Source organism: Vespula pensylvanica, chromosome 4 (assembly GCF_014466175.1).
Source record: "Vespula pensylvanica isolate Volc-1 chromosome 4, ASM1446617v1, whole genome shotgun sequence".
NCBI lineage: Eukaryota > Metazoa > Arthropoda > Insecta > Hymenoptera > Vespidae > Vespula > Vespula pensylvanica.
The window spans coordinates 2,520,065-2,545,282 of NC_057688.1; the positions used below are offsets into that span (position 1 = coordinate 2,520,065).

General features: G+C 32.3%; 2 protein-coding genes across 8 annotated transcripts; both read right to left on the bottom strand.

The window, feature by feature from the left end:
- Positions 1 to 775: 775 nt before the first annotated feature.
- Positions 776 to 9,614, bottom strand: LOC122628543 (eukaryotic peptide chain release factor subunit 1). 2 transcript variants are annotated; one of them, XM_043810946.1, is made up of 12 exons: positions 9,224 to 9,614; positions 8,850 to 9,076; positions 8,203 to 8,378; positions 7,939 to 8,066; positions 7,600 to 7,750; positions 7,291 to 7,481; positions 7,043 to 7,172; positions 6,742 to 6,962; positions 6,487 to 6,634; positions 5,944 to 6,054; positions 2,675 to 2,691; positions 776 to 1,929 (listed from the first exon to the last, which is right to left on the bottom strand). In XM_043810946.1, exons 2-10 carry the CDS (start codon positions 8,933 to 8,935, stop codon positions 5,975 to 5,977), a joined length of 1,311 nt encoding a protein of 436 aa, XP_043666881.1. In that variant the 5' UTR covers positions 8,936 to 9,076; positions 9,224 to 9,614; the 3' UTR covers positions 776 to 1,929; positions 2,675 to 2,691; positions 5,944 to 5,974. The 2 variants fall into 2 exon arrangements, with proteins under 2 accessions (XP_043666881.1, XP_043666879.1); XM_043810944.1 differs by lacking the exons at positions 2,675 to 2,691; positions 5,944 to 6,054 and having other exon boundaries at positions 9,224 to 9,613.
- A 483-nt stretch (positions 9,615 to 10,097) lies between these two features.
- Positions 10,098 to 23,612, bottom strand: LOC122628530 (retinal guanylyl cyclase 2-like). 6 transcript variants are annotated; one of them, XM_043810913.1, is made up of 25 exons: positions 20,988 to 21,582; positions 20,757 to 20,909; positions 20,104 to 20,475; positions 19,026 to 19,166; positions 18,204 to 18,516; positions 17,586 to 17,749; positions 17,369 to 17,495; positions 17,143 to 17,295; positions 16,338 to 16,704; positions 15,968 to 16,266; positions 15,785 to 15,887; positions 15,494 to 15,596; positions 15,167 to 15,355; positions 14,808 to 14,888; positions 14,484 to 14,660; positions 13,994 to 14,153; positions 13,737 to 13,886; positions 13,482 to 13,653; positions 13,232 to 13,372; positions 12,980 to 13,172; positions 12,706 to 12,877; positions 12,353 to 12,623; positions 12,167 to 12,178; positions 11,466 to 12,061; positions 10,098 to 11,358 (listed from the first exon to the last, which is right to left on the bottom strand). In XM_043810913.1, the coding sequence occupies exons 5-25, from the start codon at positions 18,463 to 18,465 to the stop codon at positions 11,108 to 11,110; spliced, it is 4,143 nt and encodes a 1,380-aa protein (XP_043666848.1). In that variant the 5' UTR covers positions 18,466 to 18,516; positions 19,026 to 19,166; positions 20,104 to 20,475; positions 20,757 to 20,909; positions 20,988 to 21,582; the 3' UTR covers positions 10,098 to 11,107. The 6 variants fall into 6 exon arrangements, with proteins under 6 accessions (XP_043666848.1, XP_043666849.1, XP_043666851.1 ...); XM_043810914.1 differs by lacking the exons at positions 20,757 to 20,909; positions 20,988 to 21,582 and adding an exon at positions 23,488 to 23,612; XM_043810916.1 differs by lacking the exons at positions 20,757 to 20,909; positions 20,988 to 21,582 and adding an exon at positions 23,139 to 23,330 and having other exon boundaries at positions 15,188 to 15,355.
- Positions 23,613 to 25,218: the final 1,606 nt, after the last annotated feature.

Sequence of the window (25,218 nt, forward strand, 5' to 3'; positions counted from 1 at the left end):
GATACATTTGTAATATTAAAATAGTTTGAAAATAATCTATGAACTTCTAAATGTAAATTACGAGCTAATAGTAATGTAAACAACGAACAGTTCCAAATTGAACTTATTTTTATAGTAGATACTGTGCTCGGCGATACTTTATTGCGTCGTACTATTCGGCAGTGTAATAAACATCTCCACTCTTACCAAAAAGATTAAAACGCTATGGATTTTATGGCTATGATTTAAATTAATTCTTTTCCGAATTATTATGCCTAATCAAGAAACTTCATATTTCGCAATACTTTTCCCATGATACTTGAATCTTGATTAAAATTTTATGTATGTTTAAAATCATACTTTCTGCGATTCTTTATACCAACAAATAACTCACGTCAATTACATTTAGAAACATTAAAAACAAAATAAATAAAAAATGTTCGTCAGAAACGTAAACATAACATATTAGAACAACCTACAACACACAAACTATTTTCTTTAAAAATATATTTTCAAATTATTAGTTATATGTTTATCCAAGATACATTTAATTATGGCTCTTAAATCTTTGATATTATATTATATAGATTGGAACATCCAAAAATTTCTCTCATTTAAATTAAAAGATTGAATGTTATTTTTTTCTTTTTAATCTATTAAAAATTCGTTGTACACGACAGCAAATCAAATTTTCATTGATCTTGCTCGTCGTAAAATAGTATTTTAGGATGCATGCCTTGCACAGAAAAATCGTAAAGTAAATGAAGTATTGTATGATGTAAATAAACAGACATCATTTATCGAAAATTTCACAGCATTAAGAAAAAAACTATTCCTTATAATATTTTTCTTCTTTTTTTTTATAAAGGATACATTGCCAACATCGCACATTGCATTCTCTTCACATTTATACATTTACAGTACTGTTTATTACAAAGGCATTGTACAAATAAGCAAGACAAATTAAAAATTTAATTATAATATTTGTAATATCTTTAGTAACTGTTATTCTTATATTGCAAAAATTTATCTTACCATTGAGGCGAACCTCTTCAACAATTAAGAGATTAGGTTGATACGCTTATACAGCATTTGTTATGTACAGTCGTGGGTGTACAAAATCTAAGAATCGCGAGCCAGCAATAAAGCAATATCGATTTTAAGAAACTGTTCTTACATTTGTATGTGTATCACTCGTTAAGACGGAAAGATTTTGTTTCTCCTAAGGCAACTGTGCCATTAAAAATTTATGTATATGTACAGAGCTTTTTATTATTCATATGAATTTTGCAATTGGTATAGAATGCACGATACGCACATTTAAGTTTATGACAATCAGTTTATTACAGCTCAGCCATGATCGTATGTGAACAAAAATTATGCTAGAACTGTATTTATGAATAACCACTTTTTTTAATAGCACGATGACAAGATGATAAACGTCGATGTGAGAGAAAATGATATACCTCAAATCATATACTGTACAATTCTACATGATACCATTGTTTGAGCGAGTTATTAAATAAATCCATGTGAATAATCAAAGAACATAGTAGGTAATGTGTGGAGTAGGCAGATATCAAGCTGGCTTAATTAAGTGTCACAGTCTTCGAGTTGCCTTTGTTGTTATTAACAGATATGAACTGTTACCAACGCACCATTTTTTCCGCACTGTCCTGTGTAAATTGCTAGCTGCTTGATGTTCATAGTCTAGACAATAATTTCCTGATGATACCCTATGTACCGCATCAAATAATTATTTTGCAACGTGCATCTTTGCATAGTTTTCTTGAAATATAATGCAAAGAGGTACGTGCTATTTTCCATTTCGAAGCTAAGAGGATCGTGTTTTTGTCAAATCGGGAATTTAATAGTCATCCAGATCGAAACTATCAATTTCAATGTCTTCCAGCTGCATACTTTGAAAGTCCACTTTGTAACGTAGAATACCTGCAAAACAACATACGAATGTTTATCATTAAATAAATAATATAATAATAATACTAGTGCATAAATATCTGTTTAAAATAAAAAATTTTTCATATTCTAATATATCATGTTTTTATTTTATATCAAATTTATATTGTTATAACAGTGCTTTTGTAAATTTCTATGATATTAACAGAATGCTAGTTCCATTTGATATCAAAGAAATATTCAAATTAAAAAAACATTGTTTCAATGACAATAGTAATTTAAGACCATTAACATGAAAAAAAAGAAAAGAAAAAAATTATATATATATATATATATATATATATATATATATATTATAATGTGTAAAATAAATATTTATAGAAGTTGAAAATTTAATATGTTAACAGTAATTATATAAATTAACATTATAATGTTTTATTTCATATGAATGTTATACATAGTGTAATGGATTGTTTTGGTTCAATAATAAATATCATTCAAATGTATAATTTAAATTTTGTATTAATTGGCAGTATAAATGACTATTGTGCTCCACTGCTTCTAATAGCTACTAAAAGGGATCTCTACAATAAGTTAAACATCTTAAAAAAAAATTAAAAAATTTTACTACTTCATGATCTATAATACTCCTACATTGTAATAATACAAAACATTCCCTGCATACAATGTATAACATTCTAAAATAGTAAAGGTCAAAAATAAATAATTATTTAATTTTTTTCTTGTTACTAGTCTTAATAAAAAGCAAGTACTGTACCTTTCCCAGTATGCGAGCTAACAGAAACAAGACTTTAATTAGTACTTCTCAAAGAGATTAGCTCTGTTAAGCATTGTGAGAATGTTACAATTATTCATAATCTATGTCCATTGCCAAAGTATTAATATGAATAGAAATTTTAATTATCGATTAAATGTATTATTAAAAAAAATATGATACAAGAAATTTTATGATTAGTTCAATATAAATAATCTGCTAAATTAAAACAAAATAAAAAACAAATTATGATAATTCCATCAGTTGCATATGTTTCTTAGAAAATTGCCATAATTTATATTTTGCCAATTCAAGCAAATTTGGCCCAATAAAACTAAAAACTATATAATTAAAAAATATTTAATAAATTAATTACAAAAAAACACTGTTATTGTAACTTTGGTGATGGATTCAATCTAAAATTGCTTATAGCATAGCATGCAACAAGCGATACTTAATCATTTATGCATTACTTAATATTGAATTCATTAGATATATTGATATATCTTATTATTTGTAAAAAAAAATATCATATATAATGTACGGTTGTGTAAATAAATAAAACAAATTATTTTCTTAATTTTGATATAAAATAAAATAAATGCAATTAATTGAACTTGAATATAATTTGGAAAATATATATAATTTGGAATCTCCAAATATCACAATACTTATAATATATATCGTGCGAGATATAAAACAAAATGAATCAAGCAGAAATATATTGTAATAATAAATATAGTAAAGCTAATATTTTTGTATATTAAGCATCAAATAGTAGTTATAGCAATATAGTGCAAAAGCAACATTGTCTAAACAAAACAAAAGAAGAACAAATATTCACACATTTTTCTAAAGGAATATATAGAAATATAAAATAAGAAAAAGTGTATAAAATAATAAAATTTGTGTAATATTTGAGTGTGCTTTTAATAAAATTCATCTAAAATTTGCCATTGGTATTCTAATGCAATTTTTCACTTATAAAAATAATAACTAGTAAAAAAAGAAAATAAAAACTTGTTTAATTTTTTTTATAGTCATGGTGATTGCTAAAAAGACTTGGAATGTAAAATAGATTTACACAACATTCTTAAATATAGGATAATATTAACAAAGAAGCTTCATATCTCAACCAGAATATATAAAACCTTTATTTATTTAAAACAAGTGACTTACACACTGTTGTGATAGTCACTGGCTTTTTTTATAAAAATGCCAAGGATGCATTCTAAATCTAGATTATATTGTAAGAAAACCAGTAGTTAATAATCATTAGTATAATTACAATTATCGTTCCCTTAAAGATTACAGGGATAATAATCATTAGTAAAGTTAGTATATTCATTATTCATGTGAGTTCATTAATTTTCCTTTAAATAATCAGACTTTAGTTAGAGTAGCTTTTTTTTTGAATTCATACTGTGTCATTAAATCAGGCTTTCTTTAGTATAATAAAAGTGTAAACAAGCATTAAAATAACTTTACACTTTGTGTATCTTACAGATTAAGAGAATGCAACAATTACAGAATTATGACTATTATATGATTTACTTGAGAGTTATTATATTATAGCATAAATATTAATCCATCAATTTTTATAGATTAATCTCAGATTTTCTTAAACTCTTTAATATTGACCTTTTATTATAACGAAAGCCAATATTTAGGTTGTAACTTCATGATATCGCAGACATTCTTTTTTTGTACTGTAAAGATGCATTAAATTCTTTCTTTATAAATCCATTCAAAAAATATATCTATGCAGTGCAATTATTATATATTAGAAATTAAAACTACGTTCAGTTTAAATTGATTTTTTTCTTATGCAATTATACAACAAAAAGATTTTCGTTTATGTTCTATAGAAATAATATACTATTTGTATATCCTTTATCTAACAAATACATGTTTTTGTGATAGTGAAATAATTTTACTAAATTTGCAATCACCTCTTAATATCACCTAATCCATATAACTCTAATTATGTAGTATATATTTGCATACATAAATATTTAATATAACAAAAAATGAATTAGACTTAATAGAATCTTATTAATGTGGAAATCATTACATCTTTGCTACAACATGAGTTTAAATCTCTCAATATACATGCACATACATCTAAAAAAATAGGTTTCTTTTTATTTTTTTAAATTAATATTGATAAATCAGTTTTCTTGTGTACATTCCTACATGTGCAACATAAAAAAATTAAATATTTTAAGATTTTTGTGTGGTCATTTGATAATGCATTCATTAAATAATTTTCCATCATGTTATATTGACCTACTTTATTATAATTACTTCTCAATATAATATTAATATAAACAAATATAACTTGTGAACTAAAAGGAATATGAATCACTAACAAATACACATTTCCATGTTGAAAAAACAGTCTGCTAATACATAATAATAGAACGTAAAAATCCCTTTCATTATTTAATTTTTCGTTAAAAACTGAATGAGAATATCTACAAAAAAATACACCTTACTACATGTAAAATTTTTTGCTGTTACTGAATATCATACAAATATAATGGTCTAAATTGAGAATGTATTGTAAAAGATTATATAGTTCCTATTTTACATTTCTATTCACCCTCTAAGGAAAACCATTACGCAAAAAAGCATCTTTAAAATTCAATAACATCTTTGAATGCACATCTTTGTCTCTGAATTTTGTGTGTTTAATGGTTTCACTATCACATTCAAAATCATTGCAAGAGACATCTATGTACTACTTTTGTACAGAAGAATCAAAACTAAACTATTTAGTGAGAAACTCAATAAAAATAACTGTAAACATTCTGGACAAATTTACTACATAAAAATCAGGAACATGCAATATAAATATCATTTCTTTCTAGTTATCACATATATAAAATTTCACTATAATGTACAAAAATGCATATAATTAATTTATAATTAATTTATCCGGTATGATTATTAGAATAATAATTAAAGTTAACGAACTTTTGTTAATGTCAATGTTGAAACGATCAAAAAAGAATAATGTATACGAATCTTTTTAAACACTGCAATGCCAATGAAAATGATTTTTGTTGAATGACAATGATTATTGTTGAATGACGAGTAGCAAAAAATTGATATTAATTCTTTAATTTTGAAATAATGTAAAAAAACATATAATTTAAAATATACATCTGATTAACATTAACATTTTGATAAATTTGTCCAGTTTTCTAAATAATAATCTATAATACACAAAGTGTACATGAATGCACTCAAGACAGAGAAACAGCTACCTGGTTGACTTTGAGTATCTCATGGATGAAATTAGTAATCATCGAGGTCAACATCATCAAGAGGCTCATCGGCCTGCAGTGACTGGAAGTCAACTTTGTAGCGGAGGATTCCTATATACGAACATATACTCTATAGTTTACATTAATGCACCTCATTTCATTACCTTGCCATTCTTTAAAGTTTTTGTTGACAATGATATCAGGACACGTTTTATAAAAATTAAATTTGCTTTTTAGAAAAGATATTAAATTTTTAATACCATTTGTTATGATAAATGGTAATTAGTAAATATACCTTATCCAAGTACGTTAATGATCATAGTGTTTAAAAATACTATTAGCACATTACATTCAAACCAAAAATTAGTTATAATTCGTTTATATGTACACGCAACCATTTTTCATATTTACGTTAAAAAATAAGATATGAAGCCATGAAAGATTAGTAATACAAATAATTTTCCACAATTTATATAAATACATAAATTGCTTAAAAAAAAAAATAAAGATTAACAAATTTATTATATGCGCAAAAAAACTTACCTCCTATTCCACCAAACCCTCTGACAAATTGTGATCCTTCCTGCGACTTGTCTGTAATAATTTCCAAGGTGGCACCAAAACTCTTATAATTATTCGCAAGCCATTCAAGTAGTGGTTGACATTCCACAAGTTCCAATTCTACTCCACTCTAAAAATTACATACTTATTCGTTACATTTTTTGAACTTTATATACGTATATTTATAAACTTAATTTAATTTCATTAATAGTTAGATTCAAAGAACTTAAACTATACCTCTTTATCTGTAAAATGAGTTTTGTCTTTTTCTTGTTCCGGTGTCAAATGTAATACTTTCTCTTCTGCATTTGTATGATTTTTTAGAACATATCGTTGAATATCTAAATTCTCCCAACAAATTAACGTTTCTACACTACCTAATTCCAAAGCTCTTAATGTATCTTCTACGCCAAAACAATATTTTCCAGTATCTTGAGATATTTCATCAAAATAACGACCTAATAAAAAAACATTACAATATTGTAAAAACTAATAAATATATTTTGTAAGAAGAAAGAATAAATGATTATATTCTTACCAATGAGTTTTTTTTCTTGAATGAATTTTACATTTTGTAAAGATTCAGCTGCTAATTCAATGGCCTGATTGAAACCATTTTCCCCTCCATAAGACACATCAACTAACTTTATAACTTTTGCTTGCAATCTCTAAAATAATAAGATGATAACAAAACTAAAATAATATAAACGCAATACCTTTCTTTTTTTAAATATATCAACGTTATGTATAGTTTTATAAATGAGTTTTGTTTAAATATTTACTTACAGGATCAAACATATCTGATTGACTAAGTTCTGTTTTAAAATCTGCACTTCCTGCTAATATCAATCCAGCAATATTAGGCTTGTCATTGGTAATGTAAAGTTGTGTAGCTACTTCAGCTACTTTTCGGACGTAATTATGTCGTTTTTCCATACGTAACCGTGCAAAACGAAGAGCTGACTGGCCTCCTCTACCTAAAAATTTTACAAATAGAATTACAAATTTACAATATCATATATCAGAAATAAGGTTAATGACATAGATTTATTAATTTTTAATTTCTTAAATCCTTTAATGTCTTTAAAAACTTACCATGTTTTTTAGGAAGGTCAACAGTAAATTTATGTAAAACTTCACGCGTATTTCCTTGAAGAGTACCAAATAAAGCCCCATTACCATCCATAACAATAAATCCAAATTTATTATCATCCGCTAGTAATGCAGTAAGGGCTTCTGTATGAAACTAGACAATTAACATGTAAGTATTTTTTATTAAACATATTAATATGTAATTAATATGTAATTATTATTAACGTGTAAATATTTTTTGTACTAAAAACATAACCTATACAAATTTATAAAATGACATATATATTTAATATTCTAAACTTGGTAGTTATTATGCAACTGTAAAAATAATATTATATATACCTTATTATCGCAAAGATATAAAGAAGTATTAATAGGTTTAAATGGTTCAAAATCAATATTGACTTTTTTTTCTTTGCCTTCTTCGGTCACAATAGTACCACAATATATTACCAGGCCATTTGGAGGCACTAAAACAGATAATTATTCAGAAAATGTCAGAAATAATACAAAGGTTATACGCTCTCTTTGTTTATATTTTTTAAACATTAAATTAAATTAAACTTTATAACTAAAAAACATTTCTATAAGTAAAAAGATTATTACCTTTGGTATATAATTTTAACCTATGTTGTACAGATGTAATTGCACCCAAAACCGATAATCTATTTACACGGGACTTAATATTAGACGCAGTTCCAAATTCATCAGCTAACATCTTGCTTACTCTTGATATTTGGTCTTTAGGGGGTATAATTAATGAAATCATACTGGTACCGTTCCTATAAAAATACTTTCATTATTTAATTATCTTATGTCATAAATAATTATAAGAGAATAGAAATTTTAACCTTAAATTAATTCTATTATTTACGTATATTAAGAAATAATATAAATACTTAAAGAGAAAACTTGGAAAGTAATAAACTAAAAGTAACGAATAGATATGTTTGCACAATATGTTTACTTCGACATAGATTTTGTTAGATGTGTTTAAATCTTTGGTAACGCTGCTTCGAAAACCGTCACTAGAAAAGTTTACGTAGGAACATTAAAGGATATTTTATCAGGCTCCGAATACCGTACGATACGTTCCCACTTCGTAAAGCATAAAACTATTAAAAATAATATATTCTGATACCTTTTCAATTCAATTTACATAGATATCATTTTCTATTGAAACCATATGTCAGAATATAAAATAAAATAATCGACGATATCTTAAAGAACAGGATTAACGTCGACCTACTTACCCTCTAGCCATTTCGAGACTCTTTATGAGTTTCTTTATTTTCCAGATTTCGACATTGCGGTCGGCGGAAGTTTCCTCGTTGGACATTGCTGTGCGTAGAGTCGCGTGGTCGCGGCTTCTGAGATCTTCGTCGGATTTAATACGTGTCGGCAGATTTATCGAGGAAGTTCGTTGGAAAGATTAAAGTGGCCCGCGTCCTCGCGAAAACCGGGTACCACAGGTTCGCTTCTGAAACGTATGGCCAATTCATTTACCGACGTTTCTGCTTTGATCCAGTTCATACCAGATTATGTCAGAGAACGTGCTCAACATAACGTGTACACGCTGTACTCGAATAAGTCTTAAGTCGAAATATACACCGCACGATGGACTCACTTTGTGTGTATGTTCCTTTCTAGGATCGTCTTGCCACGTGCAATTCCTCTTTAACGTCTATACCTGCTGCACGGCGAATACCACGCGACGATAGATTTCGAAATGCACACGTCGGCCATGCGACACCGCAGCGGGACGTCAGTACTTCTCTTTCTTTCCCACAACTTTCTTTCTTCCACTTCTTCCTCACAACGTAAAGCTATATTTTCTCGACTAGCAGGATTCGTGATGTTTTTCAGACCCTTTATGTCCTTAGTCCCGCTATTAAATGAACGTTCGGTCTAAAAAACGTGTTAATGGACCCGGACCAAATTAAAATAGGACCCAAAAACGTCAGTACCTCATTAGACGTATGTACTGCACGTTACAAAATGGGAAGCAAAGACTGGAAGCTACATGCGCGAACGGTGCTCCGAGGTTTTCGTCGCGCATAGAGACGCAGGTATAATTGTAGGCGGTCCAAAGCTCGATCGAATGAACGGTTTCAACGAGCTTCGAACCGACCAATAGCATGACCGATATAAAGCGAGGAAAAGATTTGGACCAATCACAAGGCAAGATCCAATAAAGTAATCCTTCCGATACTTGACACATTAACCAATCGTAAATAAAAATAAACCACTAACTTAGTATCAAACTATACGGTAAATTCGACTACATCAGCGCACCTATCGACAATGAGATTGTACTTATAATCGGATTTTGCTATTAGAGTTGCCTGTCTTCGAGACGTCACAAACTTTGCTTCTTTTGAAACATTCTTCTGTTCCGCGGGAAAAATTGAGACTAGTAAGCGCGCGCACATATGGCACATATATATATATATATTTTTTTTAAATTTACTTTTTGAAAGTCTTTAAATGAAAAATCGATCTACACAACCAATGATTTATTCCTATGAGTAATTACTGAGGCAATTGCCGTTAGTATAATTGTGTAATTACATTTATATGTCACAATTGTACATATATTTTTATTCAATAATATCTTTGAATTAAACAATATATTCTTAATATATCATTTTAATACGTGAATATATACAATACATACAAGTAAGATTAAAAAGATTTGTGGATTATTTACATCCATCATACGCGCCATTTAATAACGTCAAAGAACTATAATCTCTCAAAATGTAACATCCTTTCATGGTAAAAATAGTGGATGGCTCACTTAATTATCATTCAACGATTGTCTTCTACATATTTCTTTTATAATTTCTTTTATAGTATTATGAAAATGAATGCAAATGATACGTAGCAATTTTTTAAATAAAAAATTGGATATAAAATAAATAAATAAATAAATATATAAAAAGTATTACTTCGTTAATGTAAAGCATTAATGTAAAATAAATTATGCAATTACACAAAAATGCTTAACAGAAATGATTTTGCTTCTGTTACATGCCTACGTATTAATTCAATTAAATTATGTTTGCAGTTATGTCTTTTGTAATTCATGAGCTTATATATTCGATTAGAAAAGTTATTAAGCTACCGTAGGAACAGTTAATAACATAACATGCAACATATTTTACATTCAGAATGATTTCATATCGAGATGAGAAAGTTATGTTGTAACAACATTTAGTCTTATATATCGATTTGATATAGTAATGTAGTTTAGACCTGTGAGTATTCTAAAGTAGCAATAAATGTAACGTTTTTTAATCATTGATGTATCTTCAAATTCGGTTTGCAGAATCATGCTGCATTACTATGATCAATAATATGACACATTTAAAGGAATATTTAATAATGAACATGTTGTAACACTGTTGATATCGCGAATCAATTTGATACTTTCCCTAGTTCCGAGTATTGACAGATAACATGACGATTTTGAACATTGAACATTTCCTTTAACTTCAGTAATTCTTTTTTAATGGGTCGTTAAAGATTCAACGGAGAGTGTAACCGATGCTGTGTGACGAAATCTTTGTGAAATATGCCCAGGAGTAGATGGTACTTCCTCGATTCTTTCCAAATCATTTGCTGCTCCTGCACTATTTTGTTTGAAAAGTCGTTGAACTGTTTTCTGATTTGTTGGCTCTTGAATGGCGATAGATACAGGCTCATCACCTCTGTCCAAACTAAATTGCCTTCTCAATAACCGACCACTAGAACTTCTGTCTGAAATAGTTAATATTATTAGCGAATATTTGAATCAAATCGATGATCGAATATTTGACTTAAATCGAGGATCAAACGTTATGGACGTAAATGTAAAATATATTTACTATGTTCGTTAGGAGAAAGACATCTGTAGCGATTGTATGGAGTACTAAGATCATTCTCGTCGATACCACCGACGAGCCTTCTATGTTTACTCGCCGCAGCTGATCGAAAAGATAAAGCAACGGAGCTAGCAATCGATGTCAAAGAAGTAGTCGAAGCATCTAAGATTGTCGCAGTTGTTTCTGCATCGGATACCGCTAGTATATTACTTGAGATTTGTGTATCACTGGATGTGCTTTTCTTAATCGGTACATCGCTAAATTCAGCCGCTTTTTGATTCATACGTTCATTTTTCAACATTTCAAATAGATCCTCCGTTGACTTTACCGAATTACTCGTTTCAAGTGTTTTTTCATCGTGCACAGATACATTAACTTTCTTCGTTTCCGACGTTTCAAACGAAGAGGCGTTCGAAGAATTCCCTTCAACGATTTTTACGTTATCATTGTCTTTCCCTTTCTCATTGATACTGTCTTCATCATCTTCTTCGTCGTGAACGCTATAATTTCTAATATTCGCGAGTAATGTGCGTCGTACAGTCTTCGATTCCACTTGTCCATCGTTCAATGAGTTCTTGACTACTAGGCTATCATCCAATCTTTTAAAATATTAATATTATGTTTTTATTTTTAATACGTATTCGATATATCTCTAATTCAAACGATCGGAGATATACAAAAAATATAATACACAACTAACTTACCCATGATCCTCTCTTTTGGTAGCATGGAAATAGATAAATTATCAGACAACTGGAAAGTAAATTATTTAAACAAAAAGGCAAATCAGTAAACAATCGATATCAAAATCTATTAACAATACTAATGCATTTATAATTTATCATTACGATCGATAATCATATTTATATTATGAAAAAACATAAAGGTACCCGAATGGTGGAGGTGTTGGCAGTTTCTTGTCAAAGCCTTCCTTCCCCAGTAACCAATAAGTTGGCATTTTTCCTTTTCCTTTGACGTCTGTAGTACCACGATATTCAATATTATATCCGCCAGCTTGCGTTAATCGATCTTTCGTTGCTTGGCTAATGTGTATACGCCATGGTGCGCCCGTTGATTCCATTCTCGATGCAGTATTTACAGTATCACCGAATAAGCAATAACGTGGCATCGTTAAACCGACGACCCCAGCGCAGCAAGGACCTAAAGAACAATTAAACATAGTATTAGATAAATAAAATACATTAATATCGAATATAAAAAATAGAAATTTGACGATATGAACCGGTATGAAGACCGATTCTTAATTTTAATTGCATCTGTGGCAGGTGCCTTATTTTAAATCTTCCGCTTTGATGTAACAAATCAAGTGCCATGGTAGCCACTTGAGTGGCATGATCAGGAATCCTAACTGGACATCCTCCAACTACCATATAAGCATCTCCTATGGTTTCCACCTGAAGTAATCATTATTTTAGTAAACAAAAAAGAAAAATAAATTTTTAAAGGACAAAGCGTATAATATTATATAATAATACTACTTTTATGCTCGTCCTTACCTTATAGACAGTATATGCATTAATGGTTGCATCGAAACACGTGTATAGATCGTTTAATAAATCTACTACTTGAAAAGGTGTTGAATGAGCGGAGATTGTCGTGAAACCTACAATATCCGAAAAGTAGATGGTGACCTCGCGGAATTCTTCAGGATCAACCGGAATGCCCAATTTCAATTTTTCCGCCACCGAGCTGAGAATTATCAGTCTCTTAGTTCTTAAATATTTATATAAAATCTTTGAAAGACTCACTTTGGTAACATCCGATTTAACAGCTGTTCCGTCTTTTTTTTCTCCATATCGAGCTGTTCCGTACGTTCACGTATCAATTCTTCCAAATTATTTGAATACTTTTCCAACAATTGGAACATAGTATCAATGAAATTTACTTTCCTGTGAGAAAAAGAAGAAGAAGAAAACAAGAACGTCGCATTTGATTTTAAATTAAAAATTAAAAAAATAAAAAAAAAGATATTATTACTTGTTAATTTCTTGATCTCACCTGCCATAATTTAATTTCTTGAATAAATCATGGACACAGTTAAAGTCAGGTCTCATGTCTGGAGATTCGGCCCAACATTGGCGCATTATATTAATAGCTTCTGGCGGTGCTGCACCTTTACTAACGGATGGTCTGATCAATGGTGGTGGACTCATCACTTTCTCTATTATATCTATACGGTAACAAGTAAATAGATTTCGCGTTATGATCGTACGAAGATTCTAAAATAATTCATTGTTTTTATAGATCCTTTACCTTCAGGAGATAAAGCTAACATACAAAATGGTTCACCGCGTACAATGACCTCTTGCATGATGATACCAAAACTGTAAACGTCTCCTGGTTGAGAACCTTTCTTTCGAAGATTCACATCCCGAAGTAATTCTGGTGCTGTCCACAAAAGATCTGCCAAGTAAAACGAATGAAATAAGATGAAAATATTAATTAAATTCGATAATAGCGACATTTAAATGATAATACGTAAATCAAAAAATAATGATGCTTCGTATTACCGCGAGATAATTTAGAAGGCGACGGCATGTTTTGAGCTTCGTAAAATGCTGGAAGGCCATAGTCAGTAATCTTAAGGACCCAACGTGCATCGATTACACAGTTCCGTGATGTAAGGTAACCGTGAACCCTAATCGGTGTACCGTGAAGATATCTCATACCCTTAAACAAATTTAATGCTACATTTAATCTTTACTTAACTTCGTAATGTGATATTAATATAAAAATAAGGCGATTGTTATTTTTATTCGATCCCCTTCCAATTATTTTCATCGTGTTGATGCATTTTTCATAATCTCTTTCTTGTTATTTGAATCCGAGTACCATTGTAATGCTTTTATGTGTATTGTAGTATAAGTTTTACATTCTACGACATAAAATGTTCGGAACGAAGAAATCGATTTTTCTTTCTTCTTTTCCTTTTTTTTTTTTTTAGAGAGACACGAGTCGATATTTTGGACAGCGATTATCCTTAGCTAATATTAAATTTACCCGCACTAGATCCGTAAGCAAAGACAATCTGAATGACCAATCAAGTTTGATCTCGTCTTGAACCAGTACATCTTCTAGCGATCCTCTCGAACAATATTCCGATACGAGGCATGGTCTTGTCGGTTCATTCAGGCATCCAATGAGGGGATTGAGGTTTTCGTGTCGTAGGCCATGGATCTATTCATAAAAGTGTTAAAAATTAAAAAAGTGTAAAAGAACTGTTCCTTTAACTTTTTAAGTGCTTCCAAATTACCCGTGGATTATCAGACTTCGGTTTAATGAAATAACATGCAGAACAAATTAGATAGAATATATTTTCGTTACCGTAACTAAAACGCCCATTGTTTTATTCTTCAATTCGAATGTACCTTGACAAGATAGTTCCTTCAGTTGAACCGAATCGCCCTAAGTAGATTGAAAGTACAAACATTGTATATTGATTCTATTTCTTCTATTTGATAAAAAGCGAATTATATCCACGCAATCAAACAAGCAGTCCAGTTTGATAACAAGTATATCAATATGACGATTGAAATTCAATGTTAATACATTTAAAATGTATCTTTAAAAATATAGTAAAGAAGGATGCCTCGTAACCGAGTGGCTTATAAGTTGCGTGAATGAATAGCGAACACTATCTTCATGTAAGCGTATGACGCGTATGAAGACAGAGACGTATTTACATTATACATAGCACGTCGGACCTTGAAGAAAGTTTGCCTCGCTAAATTTCCAGTACTAGTTTGCAGATAGGGCCTGTGGGAACCGAGGGTGCCTACTTGAAGCAAATCAGGTTTCTCAACTTTTGGTCCACCAAACTCCTGCAACGGCTGCAACCAGCAGCATAGCATTGTTTCGACCCCCTTATCGACCTAAAATGATGGATAAAATAACGTATTTTCAGTTAGTTAGACGACAAAGAACACTGCGAAATGTTTTAACGAAGTCGAACTTTTGCCCTAGTTTCTAGTCAACCGCTATTACATCGTAGTCTACATTTTAATACTAACCGTTTTTGAATCCGTGTGATTAGTCTGCGAAAAGACGAAATCGGATGCCGTTAGAATAATCTTATAGGGGCCTTCTGATATTCTATTTTTGAGTAGTTGTTTTCTACAAAAACAATATAATCGAATTACACGTAATACGTCAAGCAAAATGAATAAAATATAATAGCGTTGATGTTAACTTGGAAAAAATGCTGACGATTAACATGATTAATGGAAGAATAACAGTCATAAATAAAACAGGCATCGGAACGACAATGGAAGGCGCACGAAGATGTGAAGCACATGATTTACCGGATAAATATTGCTAGGAGGACAAGAAGAAAAGCGAAGAGTAAGGATCCCAAAATGGCAGCTACGATATGCGTATAATGGACGGATATCTCCAATAGACCATCTGCCGAATACGAATAAATTTTATTATATTAATTATTTTGAAGTATTGTCGATTAATTTCAAGGTTTGTTTGATAATTACTCGTGCAATCATTATCAGCATCGCAAGGAATAAAATCGATATTTTCTACTGTGAAAAAGGCGCGAGCGTTGGTAGTTAATCTTTTCACCGTTAAACCTTCCTTCTCTTCGGATATCATCATGATAGGTTTCCAGTTATCGACACGCCAGTCCATTATAACGTAAGTGTACATTTTATTATTGTAAGAATTTATAGTACCATTATCGTGCATCATAATGCCGAGTGATTCGTTTAAACGTTCGATTAATGTCGGTTGCGTGTAATATTCCGTGCCATTTAACATCTCTTGAATATCGTATCTGCAATGAACGAAAATCGAACGATGAAGCAATGCATATACATATATAAGTTTATAAAGAAGATCATTCACCTTTGATCGAGTGGCATTAATATAAGCAGATTGTCTAAAGTGGTACCACTGAGATTTTTTGACGGTACGTATCGTTGAGATGGATTCGTATATGCACTTCCCACATCCATTCTTTGATCTACGATCGTATAAGTTCGGGGAAGGTCTGAAGGAGAAAAGTTGGAAGACTGAGTACTTGTAAACGAAAGTGAAATTGGCGTCTCAAGTGGCGATGCCGTAGGCACAATCTGCGGAAGAAACAGATCATTATCTTCTGTGTGGATCATCAGAATCATGGAAGTCAACATGCTCGAATCCCGTGATACATCCAGCTCGGTCAAAATACGATTCGTCGAATCGTCGTTCAGGGGCAAGCAAAGCACCGTAGCTGTAAAAAGAAAGAAAAGATGAGAGAGCCGAAAATTCATGCGCTTATATGGTATGCGTCAGTTGCCCTTACGCGCGATCTGATAGAATAGCAAACTATTTTCCATCTCATTTCCATCTCGCCCGTAATCCTTTTAAATTCATCTCGGTGCACTGACAGAAAGAGAGAGACAGAGAGAGAGAGAGAGAGCATATGAGCAAAAGAGGACAGAGATTCACTATAAAGCGTACGATTCGTCGATTTTCTCTTTTTTTGGAGTTTCGTCTATTTATTTTATTTTTTTATTTTTTTTTTTTTTTGTTAGGGCGCAATCGTGATCAGCGAATAAGTGCAGACTAAGCGCTCGTTCGAACAACGAATATATACAGGTGCGGCATGTGTAAAGACCGTGCGACTTTCTATACATCAGTCAATTCTCTTTCACATTTCTATATTTACCTCTGCGAGATATATAATGCAGAGGTTTCAAAGTCCTTCGAACTTGACTCCAGGTAGCGCGTTGCGGTAATATCGCGTGATATCGTGGTACAATGCCGATACCTCGAAGAGCATCGACCACGACCCTGTCTAGACTCGACCATGGTTCCTCGTCTGTTGAAAAGAAGCACGTTATTTTAAAGACCACGTTGCTTTGATAGTAAATATAGACACGTGTACGCCTCACCCGTGCCAATAATCGCTGCGGACCTCCACTGCAAGTGAAGAAACATTTCTGTCAAAGCCTGAGCAAGTGATGGTAAAGCCGGAGAAAGTCTTACTACGTTCGATAATCTTCGATCTTCCAAGTTTTTCTGTAAATAACGTAGATCAAATATTGAATCGTTTGATTCGTTGACATCGATCGGAGGATCTACGTGTATGAGACACGAAACGTTATTTACCAAAGGACAAGTCCACGTGAATAGAGGCTTGTTCCAAGTATGGGCCAATTTCGAAACGAACTCGCAACTCGAGCTATCGAGTGCGGCTATCAAAGCCTTCGTTGTAGGTTGGCTGAGAGAATATAGCAGAGCACCGAAACCCCAGGACCGCGTTTCACAGGTCACTGTTAACATTTATCACTTCGCGTCATCGTCGTCTCTCGTCTATTTAGGTGTATATAGAGTCGCGGCAGCATGATGGAAGTACGCTACGTAATAACGGCGATCAAACGAAAAGGGGGGTTAAAATCAATTGGACGAGAATAATAGTTTTAACGCGTTTGCGCCACTTCGCCGTAAGGTTACTACGTTTTATCTGATTACGACATAAATCTCCACGGGGGAAATAGGTATTAAATCGATATTGTATATATCTACTGCATTAGCTCCCTATCTAAAACGTAGCCGTTCGCGTTGTTGCATAATATACAATATATCGACGTAACCCGACGTTATAGTCGATGCTAAAATACATTCTCTTAATTAACATAGAACGACAGAGTGTGGACGTGTATCAGGTGACTTTATATATATAATACAGGAGATACATACACACGTTCTTCGTTCATAACTACTCACGAGATCTCGGTAATATACTGATGGAAAGGTTCACGCTCCAATGCTGTAACTGACTTTGAATATCGGTTAAATTGACCTCCTCGTTGCATTGTTCGTGAAGGAACACGACTACCTCGTCATCAATCGGATGGAATTCCGAATACTCTTCTTCCGGATATTGCGATAAGTAAGGTAGGTTACTATCGGTAGTAAGAAGTAGACAGCATCTAGATAGGATCACGATCGGGATCCACCACCACTGGTACAGATAACTTCCAGCCATGGGCTCCTGCCCCTGTTACCGTTAATACCGTTGCCACCGTTGCTCTACTGCCTGTTCACAAATACGACTTCATCGGGTAATTTTATCTAACAACCGGTTTGATCTCTTAATAACTAAACGTTGTTCAGAATATAACGAATTATTATGTTTTTCGTTATAATATTAATGATCACAATGACGTTTCTTTCTCTTTCTCTTTTCTTGGAGATGTAAGACGATATTAATTATAAAAGTTATCTTTCATTTTTCTCATAATTGCACGTTTCGTAATTATGTTTTCTTTTTATTCGCTCATTTCGTATAAGAAAGAAAAATATATATACGATTTCATAAACATCGCTAGGACGAGATTGAATCTACAAAAAGTAAAATGTTACGATCGAGGTTTAGATCCTGTGAATAACTTTCCCGTAAAGTGGATTACATTGTACTCTCTTAACGTAATATCATTTTTTCTTTTTCCCCCTTTTTCCTCTTTTTGAAAAGCTTAACGTAGGACAAATCGCGACGAGCGTGATACCGAAAACAAAGAGGGATCGTAGTACGTTCAGAAAAGGAACCTGTTATTTATCAGCGACGCTCATAAAGCACCGTAGCAATATCTGGTATCGTTCCAAATAGAGAAGGACATCCTCAATCCATCGACGGATTTTAGCGGCGGTTTATCCATTCAACGCTCGGCGATATAGCGAAGGAGCCTCCTGTAAATTAGGGGATAGCCTCCTATACACTTTGCATAACGTTCCAAATTCAATATCCCGTATGGTGTATATAGTTTAGTCCTTGAATCATCCAAAGGAATTTCGTATAAGAAGGCGAGAAAGAGAGAGCGAAAAAAATCGAGAGAATTTAAGGTGTGACATTATATGGAAATAAAAAATTCTTTGATTTTCAAAACAGGAAATAAAATTGAAAGAAATTTTACTAGCTGAAGAAATATTGAAGAGTATAAGAAGAAACATTATTCAGCTGGTAGAGAAAAGAAAACAGAAAACGAAAAAGAAAAATGCTCTGCAAATCTCTCAGTGAAAATGTTCAAACGGAATCCAGTACGTTCTTTCTCTCCCTTTTTTTCTTTCGTTCTTTCTTTCTTTCTTTCTCTTGTCGCTTTATACGATAGAACGAAAAGCAGTCTAATAAGTGTCACTCGACGCAGTGCTTTGGTGAAAGTGCAATGTTACGCTATTTTCATTCGTCAAGCGTCTTGGTAATACCGAGTTTGCTTCGAGTTGAACAATTACAAACACTTCTCTCGCTCTCAAATATTGCTTTCCAAAAGAAAACTGCATAATCGGGAATCCTGCGTTATTCGTAACGGGAAAAGAAAAGCGGAATGCATGTAGGTATTTCGCAAAGCAATTGAATTCTAGAGAAATATGTACGAAGGGAAAGAGAGAGAGGAAGAGAATAATAAAAGGAAAAAAAGAGAGAACGGAATGGTATGCGAAGGTATGGTATGACAAAACAGAGGTTTTTTTAATTCTGCGTAAATCTAAGAAATGAAAAGTATCGAAAGAAGAAATGTTGAAAAATTGAGATAAAGAAAAAGAAAGAAAGTAAACGTTTATTATATTTTACACGTATGCATATATCGAGAAATACATACATATATATATATATATATATATGTACACATACCTTTCTAGGTCCACATCGGTCCACGACAGCATCTCTCCCTCTCTCCGAAATTTCGATTAAATTTCAATTCCATTTATCGTAACTCATTGCATTGATTCGTTATCGTCCTGTCCTCCTACCAGTTATACACCCCACACTCTTCCTCCGCGATGAATTTTATTCTATCTCGGGAGACCACTCGTGGGAAAGTCAATCAAGCTTCTTCTTGCCTTTCATATATTGCTTTTCGAATTGATATCATGAATAATTGCGTATCTAGATTCGCGAAACATCCAGTAATTCTCGACTGTCCGGGAAATTTTATACCATTTCCATTTGGCAACGTGCACATCTCTATCGATGGACGCGAATGCGAACGATGCATATTGCTATCTAAAATATATGAAAACAACTGAAAAGATAGAGAGAAAGAAAAAGGAAGAGAGAGAGAGAGAGAGAGAGAGAGAGAGAGAGAGAGAGAGAGAGAGAGAGAAGAAAGAGAAGGAAAGAGAAAAAATAAAAATATGTTATTTTTTCGCATCGATTCGATTTCGATGCATATTATATTCATTGTTATGGACGAGCGATATTTTTTATTTTCACGAGCAAATTCGATATTCATGATTTCGACGGAATGTGAGTCAGAAAGAGAGAGAGAGAAATTTTTTGTATACCTATTATATATTTATACAATACGATCCCATGTAAAAAAAACTTTCCTCATTTGCCATTTTTACGCTTCTCGGTTATATGCAAACGTTCTCGTTGATAATTACATTTGTTAACAGAGCTAGTGCAAATTTGTTGGTCAGACTCAACTGAAAAAACTGTTTACCGATAAAATTACGCACCTTAATGTTACAACGTTTAAATAAAACACGATGATAAATTTATCTGATATATACATATACTTGAGAGTAGCTGGCCCGTTGGCTTGGATCGTGTACATTCTTCCGTGCAAAAAAAGATGCTTACTAATTAATCACGGTAGGTTTCTTCACTGTGAACATTTCACGCCAGACTGATCGGATAAATACTATAAATAATCTGCATACGACGTCTCTCTACACACACGCGCTCGTATTTACGCATACACTTACACACGTGACAAGATACGTAAACGATCGAAACTCTCGTTCGTATTACTTATAACCATGGTTTTTAATTAAAAGAAAGACAAAAAAAAAAGGAAAGAAAGAAGAAGAATAAAAGAAAAGAAAAAAGAAAAAAGAGAAATCCTTACACACGTTGTTCATTTTCTAATATTCACTCTGCCCGTCCATCCGTCAAACGTCCAACCGAGATATTTTCTTCTCTTTCTCCTTTTCTTTCTCTTTCTGTTTCTCTTCTTTTATTCTTTTTCCCACCCTTCTCGCCACTTTTTTTTTTCTTTTACAAGTTTCAAATACCATCACCTCTACGCAATCTAATTTCATGTTCTGACGAAAGCACCGAACATGCAATTCTACCTTAATTATGCATTCGCGCAGAGAAATGGATCTGATAAATGCAAAATAATAAAACTGAATTACTTCGTACTCGTTGGATGGAGAGAGACTTTTTTTCTCTTTACCTCTCTATCTTTATTAAAGGAGAAACTCGAATTCACTTTTTTATACGATATTTATGTATCGAAACTCATTAAGGAGACCCAGCTAATAAGAGATTGGTGCGCGACCTTTAATATTTTTCATCTCGCTATCCTTTTTTATTTCCTTTTTATATTTTTTTCTCTCTTCTCTTCTCTTCTCTTCCTTTTATTTCGAATACAATATTCCAATGAGTAGGACGATTCCGACGTAATAGGAAAATGTAAGATCTCTGAATATCATCGCGTTTAAACTAATTTAATGCACGAATCAAAAGTACATGTTATTCGATTCTTTTTCCTTTATTTTCCTTTTTTTCTTTTCCTTTCTTTTCTTTTCTCTTCTTTCCTTCTCTTTTATTTTGTTTATATAAGGCTGCTTTCTAGCTATTAAATCAATAATTTAATTCTCCGTTCTTTCTATATCTTTATTTTTCTGTAGGGTAGAAGGAACGTGTGTCATGTCAGCAGAAAATAAAACAAGGGGAAAAGAATACGATCTCGTAACTCATCCGTATTACAGTAATATAAACGCAAACTGCCATGTAACTATCTTTAAAGATTTACTTTAGTTACGCGTACTTCACGATAAACCTCAAACCCCCTCGAACAGTTAATACCTTCGCTTCAACTTTTAAATCGTGTTTCTCCGTTATGGTTGTTCATCTTAATCGAATAAAGTCATAATAACTTTGATAAAAGTTTTCACGAAACAACGCGAACTATATTTCTCTCTCCGGAAAAAATAATAGAAAAAAGAAAGGAAAAGAAAAAGAAAAGAGAAACAACGAAAAGAACAAAGAATCGAACGAACTGGATGTATGGATAGTAATTTAAAAAATATAAAATGTCCAAAAGTGAGTACTTCGATTCTGCTATATTTTATCATTAATATCTTTCACAGTTGTACGATAAAACGCATATGCTGTCTCTCTCTCTCTATCTATCTATCTCTTTCTCTCTCTCTCTCTCTCTTCCTTTCTATCTTTTCTTTCTTAAGAATCGGCACGTGTTTCATCGATCAAATTTTTCACTTCGTCCAAAAGATTTACGAGCTCACTCGACATATCTCCGGGATTTATAAACTGGTATGTACATAATACGTAGGTATGTACGTACATATGTATGTACGAGTTTATTGTCGTTGATAACGTCATTACGCGAGTATATAAACCTGTCGGTGGTATTTGCATGTACAGCGAAACGTTAGGACGAATGCAATTAAGTTGCAATTTAGTTTCGAAATTCGCGCACTAGTTCGCTTAAAACGTAGAACCCAATAAACATTGAAACCGATGACAAGCGTTATAGGCGTTAAACGGAACCGATAAATACGATGATATAGCGGCAATTTCCATAGGTTTTATTCCTGCGATTAAATCTAACGCAATGCCAAAAAAAAAAAAAAAAATACAAAATACAAAATACGAATGATTAAGATTAAGATTGATTTTTATATGATTCATACCTGTTCGTATCCCACGTATTCCGCGTGGAGCAACGATTAATAACGATGCACAATAAATTCGAAGATATCGTTGGTATCAATCATGATCGTAAGATCGATTTGTATATTACACACGGCGACCACCGGGAAAATTAAGGAAAACTTTGACACGCGGCTCGATCAGTTATTCAGTAAATTCGTCGGTTACCCGACTGACGATTTATACGATATAACGACAAGAGAAAGTGAGTGAGAGTGAATGAATAACCGAGCGAGATAGAAAGAGAGAAAGAGAGAGATATATGTATATATAGATAGATAGATAGATAGAGATAGAAGAACGAGAGAAAAATCGGAACCCGCTGCATACTCATGAGAAACGATCCGAACGCTTCGGCGTTCGGTATCGAACTGAGCTCTCCTCGTCGCTAGCTCACCTACTGATGCTGGACGTGTTGCTATCACAACGAACGTTATCACACGGTCATCCCCAGTCTTCCCGGGGAAGCTGAGCAGCAGTACCAATAACACTCACAGGCGGCAGAGGCAGCACTTTTCCCTTCTTTCTTCCTTTTTTCCTCTTCTTTTTATCTTTCTTTTTCTTTCCGATGCATCCTTCCTTCCGAATTAATTACCCTATCAGATCGCCTTTCAGATCCTTTCTCTTTTCAGGTCACATTTTTCTTTACCTTACGAATAACTCTTTAATGGAGAAGAGAACATATAATTCACTGTTTGAGGTTAAATCGAGGTTAAATTCGACATTTGAATAGAATTGCGAGATCTGTGACATATATCCAATACATGCATACGTACATACATATATATCATATACGTACGTACGTACGTACGTACATCTCGACGGACACCTACGTTCTGGCCGACTTTGATAAATCTCCTGTATATCTTCTCTTTTCTCGGAATAAAACAATCACTTTGGCTAATGAAATAGTATATATCGAGCAAACAATTAAAGTAACTAGTAGTGAAACGTGTATTTGTATATGGTAAGTATTCAGAAACAACTATCGTTATTCTGAACTCCACGTGGTATCTTTCTTTACTTTATCTTATTTCTGTTTATTTATCTCTTTCCCTCTGTGTATTCTCTCCCTCTCTCTCTCTCTCTCTCTCCTTTCTCTCCCTCTATCTCTATTTTCCTCTCTTTTCCGATGCCTTTCGATACGTAAAACAACTTGAAGAGTACTGTGTTCGATTAAAGACTTATATATTATATATATCCGAATCAATGAAGGTACATCGATTCATTGGATAGGATAGAAATGCTCACTCTGTACAAGAAAAGCTCTCGATAGTAACTGCGGAAACTATGAAATCACCAATAACAACCAGTTTCTTGTAGATTCTGATTTTTTTTCAAAACTTACATATCAACATACATATTCTGTTTCATCTACCGTGGATCGTAATCTGTCGATAACATAGATACACGGTATATCGATAAATATCTCTGCTTTCTACTTTTATAACATTTCTTACTTCGTTAATATAACCATCGTAATTTTTAAAATGTTAAAATGTTGAAACTGCTTTACTATTGGTTATATCAAACGATGCTTCTTCTTAAGAAAATTTATAAAAATTTAATTTGTTAGGTATACTTTTTTACTTGATCGAGAGCCTTTTTAGATCTTGTTAATTTTGCCTTTGAAAAATTCATGCTTTCGATTAATTTCTTTCAAATACTCGTAAGATAATAAATTATAACTTCATTTGTCGAGGGAACTTGGACATAAAACCTATAGATGGAGTTAGTATCGTTTTAGCAACGACCTTATCGATCATTCGGTCGATAACAACAGCGTGTCAATGACTATTTCGTTGGCATCGTCACCAGATGGCGGTACTATTGACGTCAAGACTTACTATCATTTGTCCATTCATTTGTAATTACTTTTTAAATGACAATGAGTCGCTTAAGAAAAAAAAGCTAAATAATGCTAAAAACATTTTTATATTAGTACTTTCTTTTATGAGCATTGTTTTATAACGTTTTATAACGATATACGAATTACTTTGACGCTTCTCGAAGATGCGTTTTTCAAACCTTCAGGATTAATATTCGGTCTGATGGTGATGG

Excerpts from the sequence above, each read along its gene's own strand:
- LOC122628530 (XM_043810914.1), bottom strand. The coding sequence starts at position 18,465 with ATGGCTGGAAGTTATCTGTACCAGTGGTGGTGGATCCCGATCGTGATC. Across the intron at positions 17,496-17,585 it reads TCACGTGGACTTGTCCTTTG|AAAAACTTGGAAGATCGAAG; the intron begins GTAAATAACGTT and ends CGTTATTTACAG. Across the intron at positions 14,889-15,166 it reads TCCGACGTGCTATGTATAAT|GGCGATTCGGTTCAACTGAA; the intron begins GTAAATACGTCT and ends CAATCTACTTAG.
- LOC122628543 (XM_043810944.1), bottom strand. The coding sequence starts at position 8,935 with ATGTCCAACGAGGAAACTTCCGCCGACCGCAATGTCGAAATCTGGAAA. Across the intron at positions 8,067-8,202 it reads GTTAAAATTATATACCAAAG|TGCCTCCAAATGGCCTGGTA; the intron begins GTAATAATCTTT and ends TATCTGTTTTAG. Across the intron at positions 7,482-7,599 it reads TGACCTTCCTAAAAAACATG|GTAGAGGAGGCCAGTCAGCT; the intron begins GTAAGTTTTTAA and ends TAAAATTTTTAG.